This window comes from Magallana gigas, chromosome 6 (genome assembly GCF_963853765.1).
Source record: "Magallana gigas chromosome 6, xbMagGiga1.1, whole genome shotgun sequence".
NCBI classification, from domain to species: domain Eukaryota; kingdom Metazoa; phylum Mollusca; class Bivalvia; order Ostreida; family Ostreidae; genus Magallana; species Magallana gigas.
The window spans coordinates 33,540,436-33,553,038 of NC_088858.1; the positions used below are offsets into that span (position 1 = coordinate 33,540,436).

A 12,603-nucleotide genomic window follows, 5' to 3' on the forward strand; every position below is an offset into this window, starting at 1 on the left:
TTTGGACAGAGACATTATTTATTTTGCAGAGAAACTTGGTGCTCACAAATTGCAGGATACTGATATATTCTCAAATATTCTTAGATCTGTTTTAAGTGGATATACCTACAACGAACAGCAAGTGCGGAATATAATGAAGTATATCATGGAAAATAAAATTTATGAACTGAATTATAACCTGCGTCAGCTTGTTATAAAGGTGCCTTTTGTTACAACCAACACCAATGACCGAAGGACAGTTGAAGAATTATTTGATCCAGAGGATGAATTGCTTCGAAATTTGATATCAGATCCGTCCCAATTTCCATCTTCAAACATCCAGCGAAGGGAAATTAAGGTCTTAAGAGAACTTGGACTAAAATCTCGAAAATGTGTGACCACAACAGACATTTATAATGCTGCCAAGCTAGTACACGAAAATAGTGTTAGACACAACGCCTCTGCTGAGGTTAAAGTAAAACAAACTGCTCTTTTCACAATCTTAAAAGAAAGGGAAGAACTGTTACAGCAGGCAATACCAATATTAGGCGGTGCAAATCTAAAATCCTTGTTAAATGATTTGGAAATAGTTCAGCCTCTTCAAAATCCAACATCACTTATACCAAATTTGTCGTGGTACAGATGTAACCATGTATTTTGCAAGCCTTCTCAAGTATACAATGGTAAATATAGGGATCTGATTGGATATGTTGCTCCTGTTATCTCACCAGATACATCTCCCAAACTGATACAACATTTTGGATGGAACAGAAAACCTGATTTGAAAATGGTTTTGCAACAACATTCATTATATGTTGACAACTACCAAGAAGAATACAAGTCGGAGTACCTTCTTCCTATTAAACGACTTTATACTTATCTAGCTGAGTTTTGTGCGTCTTCAATGTATGTTAACATTAGTGTAGACAAAATGTGGATGGGAGAAGGTTTTGTTGAGCCAAATCAAATCTGTATTAACCAAAGTTCAGATGACATTGAAATTAAACCCTACCTAGTGCCATTACCCAAAGAATTTCAAACAAATGAGATGAAATGTTTAGCAGAACATCTTGGCTGCAGAAAACAGCAAACAACAGAGTGTCTTATTTCTATCCTACACTCCTTGAAATGTAAATACGAGACATATAATGCATCGAGTAACTGCATTCTGCTTGACATGGATATTATAATCAGAATCCTAAACAAATTGAAAAATGTACCTGGGATTGAGGGCATGGATGTACCAATACCCATTCATTCAGCAGATAAATCAAAACTGGAGTTTCGAGCAGCAAAGTAATGCCGAATGGTTGAAGGAGTTGGCAGAAGAGGATGGTGAATCGATGTTTTTTGTTCACAAGGATGTTTCGTCGGACACTGCAGCGAAATTGGGTGTTCCTTCTTTGACAGAAAATTTACTCTCAGAGACTGAAGGAATTCAGGAATGGGGACAAAAAGAACCATTGACGAGACGCATTAAAAATCTGCTAAAAGACTATAAAGATGGATTTGTTGTACCAAAAGAACTAGTTCAAAATGCAGATGATGCAAAGGCCACTAAGGTTTGCTTTTTATATGATGAAAGAGAAAACATGGATTGTCGCACAAGACTGATTGATGAGAATATGGTTTCTTGCCAGGGACCAGCACTCTGGGCTTTCAATGATGCCTTGTTTTCTCAAAAAGATTTAGAGAACATAACAAAGTTGAGTGGTGCAACAAAAGCAGACGATTTGACCAAAGTTGGAAAGTTTGGTCTTGGATTTTGCTCTGTATACAACTTGACTGATGTTCCTAGTTTCATAACTGGTTCAAATATGGTGATATTTGACCCTCACGCAAAATACATTGGAAAGGCTGTAAAGAAAAATAACCCAGGGTTGAAAATAGATCTTACTGCAACAAAAAATAAGATTCTACTTCGACGGATGAAGAACCAGTTTAAGCCCTTCAATGGAATATTCGGATGTAATCTAAATACAGAAGATCCTACATTTAATGGAACTCTCTTTCGTCTTCCATTTAGAACAAAGGAACAAGCTGTCAACAGTGAAATCAGTGATAAAGCATACAATCAACAAGAAATTAAAAGTATGATTCAATTGTTTGTGGAAAATGCTGGAAACTTACTTTTATTTACTCAGCATGTAAGAGAAATTGAATTCTATCATCTCCCAAAGACGAGTTGTGCAAATTACCCAGTTCTTTTGCACAGAGTGTGTCGGAAGGAAAATTCCTCAGAAGATGCCCACATATTGAGTACGTTTGGGTTATCTATGAAAAATTGTCAACGGGATTTGCCTCAACAGGTTTTGCAGACATCAGTTGTAACTATTGCGACAGAATTGACTCAGCAGTGTCGTAGATTTTGCAACTCAGTAAGTGAAAATTCAGAAGCAAAGTGGTTTATATCATGGGCATCTGGAACCAAAAAGAGCTTAAATATGGGGAAGACTATGTCTCATATGGGAGCTTTACCTTTGGCAAGCACAGCAATGTATCTAAAAGACGATGATGGAGTTCTGAAGTGTTCATCCTTAAAAGATACCCCAACAGGATTTTACAAGGATAGTCACATTTTCTGTTATTTACCATTACCAGTTAAATCCCCGCTTCCTGTACATGTAAATGGATCATTTGCTGTATCGTCGAATCGTAGGCAACTTTCTTCAAGAACCACTGATGACAAAAATGATTTTGAGAATGATTGGAACAAAGCTCTTCTTGCTGATGCCGTGGTCAACGCATACATCAATTTGATAGAAAATATTGGTGACAATAACATTATATGTGAACAATACCAGGATTTGTGGCCAATTCTGAACCAAAATGCCCACAATGAATTGTATGGTGCCTTTTATGAAATGTTTTATAGCTCGGTTATTGAACGAGACAGCAGAGTATTCTGTGGAAACCAAAAATGGCTGCCATTAAGCCAATGTATTTTCTTGGATCCAGATTTACAAAGGTCGGAAATAGGAGAAATAGCTTCAGCGGCAACAATCAATTATAGAGAAAATGACCAAGTTTCCTTGATTTTTCTTGAACAAAAGATAGTTGATGGATATACGAAAGTTTGTGGAACACTGCCAGACAAAATTAAGTCCAATATCATTACCCTAGAAAATTTCTATTTGGACATATTTTTAGAAAACATTAATGATGAATTTTGGTCATTAGATAAAATCAAAGCGCTGGTCGGTTTTGCATTAGACAAGAACAATAAAAAGATTTGTTTAAAAATGAAAGAAATGAAATGTATCCCAACTTCTCCAAAGGGAACATTGAAAATGCCAAAAGAACTCGTCAAACGAGGAGAAAAAGTAGCAGCCTTATTTAATGAAGAAGATGAAAGATTTCCAGCTGAAGAATTTAAAAATTATCGAAGACAATCGGTGCTCCAGTCGATGGGAATGATGACAAATGAAATCTCTGAAAAACTTTTAATTGAACAAATCGAATCAATCGTCATTGTCGCAAACAGTTGCTCAAAGTGTAGCATCGAGAAATGTACATGCATTTTAACATACATTCAGCAAAGCAAAGAACTGACACCAGATGCAGCTGATCAAATTAAAAATATATCATTTCTTCCAACATTGCAAAAACCAAAAGACTGGTTATTTCCGTGGTTTCGTGATGAAATCAATGACAGTACATTTTCTACAACATGTTCAGAACACAGCAAAGAAAAAAGTACGTGCACTCTTGCTAAACCAGCTGATCTTTACATGGAAAATTGTATCAACTTAGTAGGATGTCAGCAGCGTATTATTGATTTGTCTTCTTTCAAGATTTCTTTGTATCCAAAAAATGATCTTAGACGAATAGGTGTCAACTATGTTGACCAGGTATCATCTTCAACAGTAGTTCAACAGTTGACAAATTTATGTCAAAATGTGGATCCCACATTGCTTACGGATGATTCCAGACTATTGCTTGGAAATGTATGCACAGAAATATACAAATATTTAGACAGAGCATGCAAAGATGATCTCTTACCAGATATTGCGTGTTTGAAAGATACACCTTGTTTATTCATCAACGAAACTTTTGTACAGCCAAACCAAACAGCTTTTACAATTCCTGTAAAGTGCAGCCCAATGTTGTATGAAATAGATCGAATACCATGGAGGAGATATGATACCTTTTTCAATATAATTGGTGTGAAAAAAACATTTGAAGAAGAAGATGTTGTACAAGTATTAACGAAAATGTCAGACATACACAAAGGGGTGTTGGATGACACCTCGCTGGATCTTGCTTGCAATTTAGTTAAGTTACTTGCCAGTGTAGTCAAAGAGCCTGTGAATCGAGAAAAGTTCCAAGAAATTCGCATACCAGATGAAAATGGAGAACTGAGTCCGATTCGTATGCTATGCCTGGATGACAGCACATTGTTACGAAAGGGAAAATCATTGAAATTCATAAACCAGAAATTAAGTGAAGCTGATGCTAGAACTCTTGGAGTACAGTCAAGAATAAGTGGGTCACTTATGCAAAATTATGTCAAACAGTTAAGACCATTTGGACAAAAAGAAGAACTATCCGACAGAATCAAAAGAATTCTTCAACAGTATCCATTAAATGAATCTGTTCTAAAAGAAATGCTACAGAATGCGGATGATGCTAAAGCCAGTGAGGTCATGTTTATCACAGACTTTAACACATATTCGACTGAAAAAACCTTCGATTCAACATGGCATCCTCTTCAAGGGCCAGCTCTTTTAGTCTACAACAATAGTCACTTCACTGATGAGGATATTGCAGGAATTCAGCATTTAGGGCGAGGATCAAAAGGTGATGATCCAACTAAAACAGGACAATATGGTGTTGGATTCAATGCTGTTTACCACATAACAGATGTGCCCTCTTTTCTCTCAAAATCACCAAATGGAGACAAAGATACGCTCTGCGTTATGGACCCAAATTGCAAATACGCTCCTGGTGCAAATGAAAGCTCACCAGGAGCTCAATTTACTGGATTGAATGATTTACGCAAATCTTTTCCTGATGCATTCAGTTGTTACCATGAGAACATTTTGCTTCAATCCCAAGGAACAGTGTTTCGATTGCCACTCCGTACCAAGACTTTTGCAGATCAATCTGAAATTTCCAATAAAGTAGTAACAGAACAAACTTTAAAGAATATGTTACAGGATCTTAAATTAGAGATGACAAAGTCATTATTATTCCTTCGAAACGTAAGAAAAATTAAGATAGCAAGCATAGAAAATGGAAAGCTTTCAGAAGAAACTTTTGCTGAACTAGTAATTTCAGATGAACATCAGCAAGAAAAATCGTCATTTGATGAATATGTGGTAGAGAAGGCTGAACAATTTCAGAAAAAGAAAGAAATTTTCAACACAGAGCAAAAAGAAGTACAGTATAAAGTAACTTTAAAAAGAAAATTGGAGCAAGATAGTCACTGGTTCATTATTCAAACGTTTGGTTTCAAAAGTCAGACTGATATTCCAGGTTCAGTTAAGGATGCTTTGGATGACAATAATTTAGGACTTCTACCCCAAGGAGGAGTTGCAATGCCTTTGGATACCTGTGCATTAAAAGCATCAGCATTTTGTTTTTTACCTTTACCTTGTGAAACTGGATTAACTATGCATGTCAATGGTCATTTTTCCCTCGATAATGAAACTCGAAGAGGACTGTGGAAGGACGACAAGAAAGAATACCGCACACAGTGGAACAATCTGTTGCTGTGTCATGTCATTGCACCAATATATGCAAAAGCACTGGAATCGTTACAGAAGGCTCTTGGTTTAGATTCAACAAAGAGAGGTGCGAAATATACAATGATGGATAAAATCAAGCAATTTCATACTTTTTTTCCTACGATTGCGGATGCAAGTGATCATTACTGGAAAGAATTTGTTGAGGCTGTCTACATTAATATTGCTGAGAAACAAATGAAGGTGTTTTTGTCATATCGTTTTATTGACGGAAATCAAATAGAGGTTTTGTGTTATTCTCTTAATGAAGCAAATGGTAATGTTCTTTTTCAAGAGAAGTCAGAAATTAAGGAACAAGAGAAAATAATAACAATATCAAAAGATCTAGGAGCAAAAGTAGTAGACACCCCATCATCAGTATGTTATAGTATTGAAAAAGCAGGAATAAAAATTACCAAGTTCAGTCCGGAAAGTTTGATCAGCTATTTGAAATCCCCATCGTGTCACATCAAATCCCTGATTGAAAATGGACAGCTAGAGTTGGAAATGTCACCTCTGAAAACATGTGATAATGTGTATACATGTATTGAATATTGTATGAAAAGTGACAACTTTAGCAGTGATGTAGATGGACTTCCACTGTGTTTACTCGAAACAGGAAATATTGTTAACTTTAGTTTACATTCACCGGTTTTGTTGACATCATTTTCAGACTTGATACCAAGTTCAAAACAAATGTTATTGCATCCTGATCTTCACACACTCCTTCAAGACAAAGAAATTGGATGTATTGAAAAGTTGAGCATTGAAAGGTTGGTACAACTTTTACCCTATGACATCAACTATGACTCATATCGTCATAACATTTGTAAGTGGACACCAAGTCAGTCTGATATTCCAAATGAATCTTGGCTTAAAACATTATGGATTTTCCTACGGAATGAAATTGGAGATGTCCAAGATCAAATTGAAATAAAGCGTATCCTTCATCCTATACTGCCATGGAATGTAATTCCAACCACCAAATTATTTCTTAACGATGTGCAAAATGAGTTGCATCCATTGGAGAAAGCCAACCATGTTATAGATTTGTCTACATTTCAACCTCCATTGAAATTATCTTTGATGAAATTTAACCTGCCTGTCTTAGATAACGACTCGCTACCTACAAACCATCCACTGCGTTGTCTTACTGCATCGTTGGATCGATTTCATGATGTATTAGAATGCTTGTTTGTTCATAGACAATTAATTGACGACAATGAGCAAATAAATATTGACGACTGTGACACTATTCTAGAGTACTTTGCTGGTGGACTGAAACAGCTCCTGGAAATGCCTAATGGACAAGTCTATCTTGCCATGCTAAGACAATTGCCACTTTTTATGACAATATATGGACAGAAAATTACCTTGGAAGAAAACCGACACATTTTAGCACTTCCCGTAGGACTCCCCGCAGATGGAATGAAAGTTTGGGCCGAAAAAACTGGCAAAATATTATTTCATCAGAATGAAAGATTGAAATGCATTTTTGAACGTTTTGGTGTTACCAAACAAAGCATATGTGAGGTGTATATAGAGCTTATTCTTCCTTCTTTTCACAAAATATCCGAAGAGAAAAGAATGATACATATAAAGTACATAAGAGATACTTTACTGAGGCACTCTTTGGAATATGAAAGTGAGCAGAAACGCCTCATCAATGCCTTGAAAAAGGTACCATTCATACGACAGAGTGATGGAAGTTACAAATTAGCATCGTGTTATTTAAGTCCATTCAATAGCTTTATGACAGTTATGTGTGAAGACCAGTCTCGATTTCCTCCAGAACCATTTTGTTCATGGGATTGGAAAACATTCATGACATTGGTTGGCATGCAGACAGAAGTAACGGCTGATTTATTTTTGGAGTTTGCATTACAACAACAGTCCGACGGACGACACGGTTTGTCAGATGATCTTAAGGAGAAGTCGAAATGTCTCGTTCGTTATTTGCTACAATCACCACAACTTCACTCGTCAGATTTTCTTCAACAAGTTAGCAAAATAAAATTCATCGTTCCTTGTGAAATAAAATCTGCTTACACCGACATTTGCCCTCATCCAACGAATGAAACCAACTATTTGATAGCATTCAATGGTTCAATTCATAGCTGTTATCTTGTAACAGCATGGACTCAGCATAGAGTTCTACCATATTGGGTCAATCACATTGATAGTGATTTGAAATTATCAAAACTTGGAGTTAAGGAGCCATCAACAGAAAGTATTATAACTCATATACAAACAGTTTGTCGTCGGTTAGGAGAGTTATCGGAAAAGAGTCTTCAAAAAATCGGTGTTGATCAGATATCCCAAATTATGGAAAAGTTTTATGAGCATGCAAGTAATGAAAAAATGACAATGAAAATTCAAGCATTTCAAAATATACCTTTTGTATTCTTGTCAGATTTTCCGCGATTATTTCCATGTACGAGATTTGTTCTTCAGCTGGAAGAGGAATATAAAATGACACCATATTTGATGCCTGTTCCGGATAAACTGTTCGGTTTCTTTAAACTATTTGAACATTTGGGAGCCACCAGAAAAGTTTCACCAAAGACCTTTGCTAACGTTTTGAAGCAAATTCATTCAAACAATGACGAATTGGACCCAAACGAACTGAAGGCTGCTCAAAAGTCAATGAAATTATTTTTTCAGAGTCTAGATCTGTCTCCTGAAAATATCCTAGGTGATGATGATCTGTTCTTCTTATCAAGAAGCAGAAAAATAGTTCATGCTGCATCATTAGTGTATATGGACGAGAAATTTCTTAATGATGTTATTAAGGACGCAGAAAATTATTTTCAGGTAATGTCACCAATTGAAGACTTGGACAATGAAGCCATTATGAATGGAATAAAACGTCTCCCTGAGAGAGTTAGACCGATGTTTATTTCTGATGTTGTTAAGAAAGACATTGATTTATCCGAAGATAAAATCGTTGAAAATGATGTTTCAAGAGAAATAAATGATTTTTTTAAAAGCAATGAATTTGTGAATGGAGTTTTAAGGTTGGTTTACTTGGAAAAATCAAAGAAAACGGAAAAATATCCATCAGATGAAGAAATCTTAATCATCAAGGAGAATTTACGTACAATATGTTTTGTGTTTATTTGTGAAATGAAAGAAATCTATAGTTTCCAAGGTAGAGATATATTAAGAAGACCATGTACGGTATATTTCGATTGCAAGGAAGAAAACAAACATTGCAAGTGTACAATATACTCGCATCTCAGAGACGAGAATGATGTAGAAAAGGTTATATCTAATAATCTACACAAGATTTCCCGTGCAATAAGGAAGTGTACAAAGTGCAGTTTTTATCACACAAGTGATTATCTACATATGATCTGTAGTAGATTAAACAGAAGGTCTAACATTGAAACTTTCCTAGATGAACAATATGTTCCTTGCTTAAACACCAAACATAAGGAAAACTCTAATCAGTTACCCAAACCCGGAGACATTCTGGAAATTCGGTGGCATGGAATATTAGACAATGCATTTATATCTTTTGAACCTGGTGAATATGTGGCATATATTTCTGGAATGAATGATCGAGGAGATGTTGAGTATAGATATGCCATTATTCAGGAAAAATTACCCTGTCCCGCGGATGCAAACGTTCTGTCACTTTTGCAAGGTTATCTTGTTGAATATAGACCACGCCGAGTTCGAGAAATGAAAGTGTATGAACTGTACAAATTCAACAGGTCGAAAGACCCACAGAATGAAAATAATTTCGAGGAATTCCAAGTTCAAATTTTCCATAGACCAGCGGGTACAGAAAATTTAAACTCGGGTCCTATGGATGGAGATACTAGAACATTAGAAGAAATATTCAGAGAAATCAGAGAGCATTTAAAACATGCATTTACACTTCCTGATGATCAAAGAAGAACTATATGTCGCAGAATTATGTTTGAGTGGCATCCAGATAAAAATCCAAATGATGTTCAAAGAGCGACACAGGTATTTCAATACATACGCAAAATTATACAAATGCTTGAAGAAGGAAAAAACGTGGATGTAGACGATACTGAGGAACCTACAAATAGCAGACATCCATGGAGTGAAGCTTTTTTCAGAGATTTCGAGAGATTTTACAGCAGAAATCAAGGATATGCAAGGCGCTCCCATAGACCAAGACCAACAAGCTCACCAGGAACAGATAGATATCAACGATCTCAAGATACCCATCCCGATCCACAACCTTTTACAGCAAACAGATGGCTTGATGAAGCAAAATATGACATGCGTTTTGCTTTGCATTCAGAAAATACGACAGATTCCTATTTCAGCTGGATTTGTTTTACAAGTTATCAGGTTAGTGTTTGTCAGCCAAAATATAAAATATAACCATTCTTCTATTGTTGGTTGTTGTATATGGCGTACATGTGGGTCATAGACTGAATTATATTGTGAATGTCATGTATTATATTCAATTATGTAAAAGAAATGTTTCATGATAGTTTTCAAATCTTAGTAATAAAAATCTTGTCTAAACTGCTCTAGAGAAAGTAATACTTGCATTTTTAACTCTTTTTAGAATAAATTAGCTGTGGCTTGCCATTTCTGCATAATTTGTTGTATTAAGAAAAAATAGCTTTAAACATAATATAATTTTTATTATTGATGAATTACCGCATTACATCACATTTAAATTACACAATTAAGGTTCCAGTTTTAGGTACCATCGTTCAACATATAATAGTAATTTTGTCATATGCAAATTTTGGCCACAAAGCTTTTAAAGCAAACATCTTTGCGATTTTGCACTCTAGTGTGCTATGGCTGTTGAAATGTACCATGAAAAATAAGACTGAAGCTGAAAATGTGTTAATTTTGATTGTTTTCAGCTGGAAACAAGAAATTTGCAACTTCCGAAAATTTTTGAAGTTATATTTTAAACTGCTAAAATATTCATTGGCTTTTTCCAGACATTAAAAAAAAAACAACAAAAAAAACGTTTCCTTTATTTGTGTTTATGAAGGAGTCAAAATCTTGACCTATAGTCATTGTAAGGTCATGATAATGTAAGGTAAAAACTACTTGCAGAAAATGCTTTGAATCTCCCGCCGGTAAAAGTTGAACTTTACGTTTTTACTGGGTGATAATTGATATAACGAATAATTATTTTATATTACCGTTTCATAGTAATTGCATTTTATTCTCCTAATTTGAATTGGAACATTAGTGTCTGTGTGAAAAGAACGGCTGCAAGGCATTTTTTCATTATCGAAAGCAGAATAGTGACATCATCAGAAAATCAACTAAATCACATATATATATGATATACAGTATATATACTTTCTTCATGACAAATATAAAAAAAATTATGAAATGTATATATAATGATTGTTTTTATTTTGTGATTTTAAAGTTGTTCCCAACTTTAGACTTAATCATTTAATAGTAATTTAATCTTAAAATCTAGATTTACAATGTTCACTATGATAATTATACAAACACATGTATCTGACGTTAAATAATGAATTCATATGTTTACAAACACATTTTTTTTCTTTTCAAGGCAGCAGAAAAGGCCTTCACAGCATGGCAATACAACGAAGATGCGAAAAAAGTAAATCAATCCGATAGCCTTCCAACTCTTGCTCAAAATTGCCCTGAAGACTTGCAACGCCTTGCTAGGGAGCTACAGAGTCTTACCCAGGGATCTAAGAGGATGAGATACCCAGAGGGTGATCGTCAACCATCAAAGGCCTATACCAGAGTCCAAGCAAGCAAGGCCATTGAACTAGCCAACCAGATTATTGACAAAGTAGATGAGTGTCTAGCTCAGTAATGACTCCTTAAAAGGGGGGCAAACAAGGCAGTGTTGTGTTAGAATGAGAGTAGAGAGTTTTCCGAAAGTGCAGAACTGATGTATAGGAGACCTCTAATATCATCAAATATTTGTTTGATACACTTTTGTATGCCTTTGATAAATTCAATGTAAATTAAAATGTTCAGTTTTATTTTTGATGGCTTTTTTTCGATATATAATTTTCTCATACATTGTTTTTTTTAAAGTTTAGTATCTTGAAGCAGTCTTGTTATAAATAAGCTTTCAGCTGGCTATAAATCATTATACTGGCAATTACTATAGTTTATGTATTTATTTTAAGCTTTGTTTTTACTGTGTGTAAATGTAAATGCAAATTTAGATTGATTCACATTTTGAAGTACATGTATGTTGCAAATCTAATTGTGTTTATCATTGTACAACGTGTAAGTGATTATGGTGTATTTTTATGAAAACATACACATGAATATTGGAAAAAAATTGGTGCAAGTTTTGCCAGGTTTTTTTTATTTTGTGCTTTGCTAGTTTTTATATGTGCGAGTATGAACAGAGTATATATTAATAATCATATATTTTATGACATGTACAGGGTGGGTTTTTTTCAATGTTGTTTTAACAAAGGTTGGTGATGTTTCAAAAAAATCATGGCTTGATAAGAAATTGTAATCATGCAATGCAGTATAATGTATGAAAATTGTGACATTTGAAAGTACATGTACTTACATGTTCATTAATGGAAAATTAATCTAGTTATATTTTTTGTTTATGATATAAAATTGCAAAGAAGCATTAAACAAGATTATATAATTATATCAGCCATGTATAATTCATTAGTAAACATCTTTGTAGTTCCAATGCAATGAAATGCATTTTCAACTGAGGTACATAAAATAATGTTTCGAGTATAATTTGATTATTATTGTTTCTTAATAAATTGTATTTTTAAATACCAAGTACTTTTTTTTCTTTTGATAAGCTGTAAATAATCTTAGTATGGAAATAATCGTAACTTGTTTATATACCAGTATATTCAAGATAAAGATAATTCGAGGGGCCCAAGGGCCTTAACGGTAACCAGACAATAAT

The 12,603-nt window shown here is 34.6% G+C and overlaps 1 protein-coding gene across 2 annotated transcripts in view; it reads left to right on the forward strand.

The window, feature by feature from the left end:
• The window catches only part of LOC136269516 (sacsin-like), a 35,927-nt gene extending 23,457 nt beyond the window's left edge, over positions 1 to 12,470 (forward strand). The window contains exons 1-2 of one of the 2 annotated variants that reach the window (XR_010714970.1): positions 1,281 to 10,037; positions 11,245 to 12,470. Coding sequence is in view for 1 of the 2 variants with exons in the window: in XM_066088641.1 (XP_065944713.1) it covers positions 11,245 to 11,312 (68 nt within the window). In the remaining variant the exon portion in view is untranslated. Of the gene's footprint in view, positions 1 to 1,280; positions 10,038 to 11,244 lie in introns of those variants that run through there. The other variant, XM_066088641.1, reaches the window with a different exon arrangement.
• Positions 12,471 to 12,603: the final 133 nt, after the last annotated feature.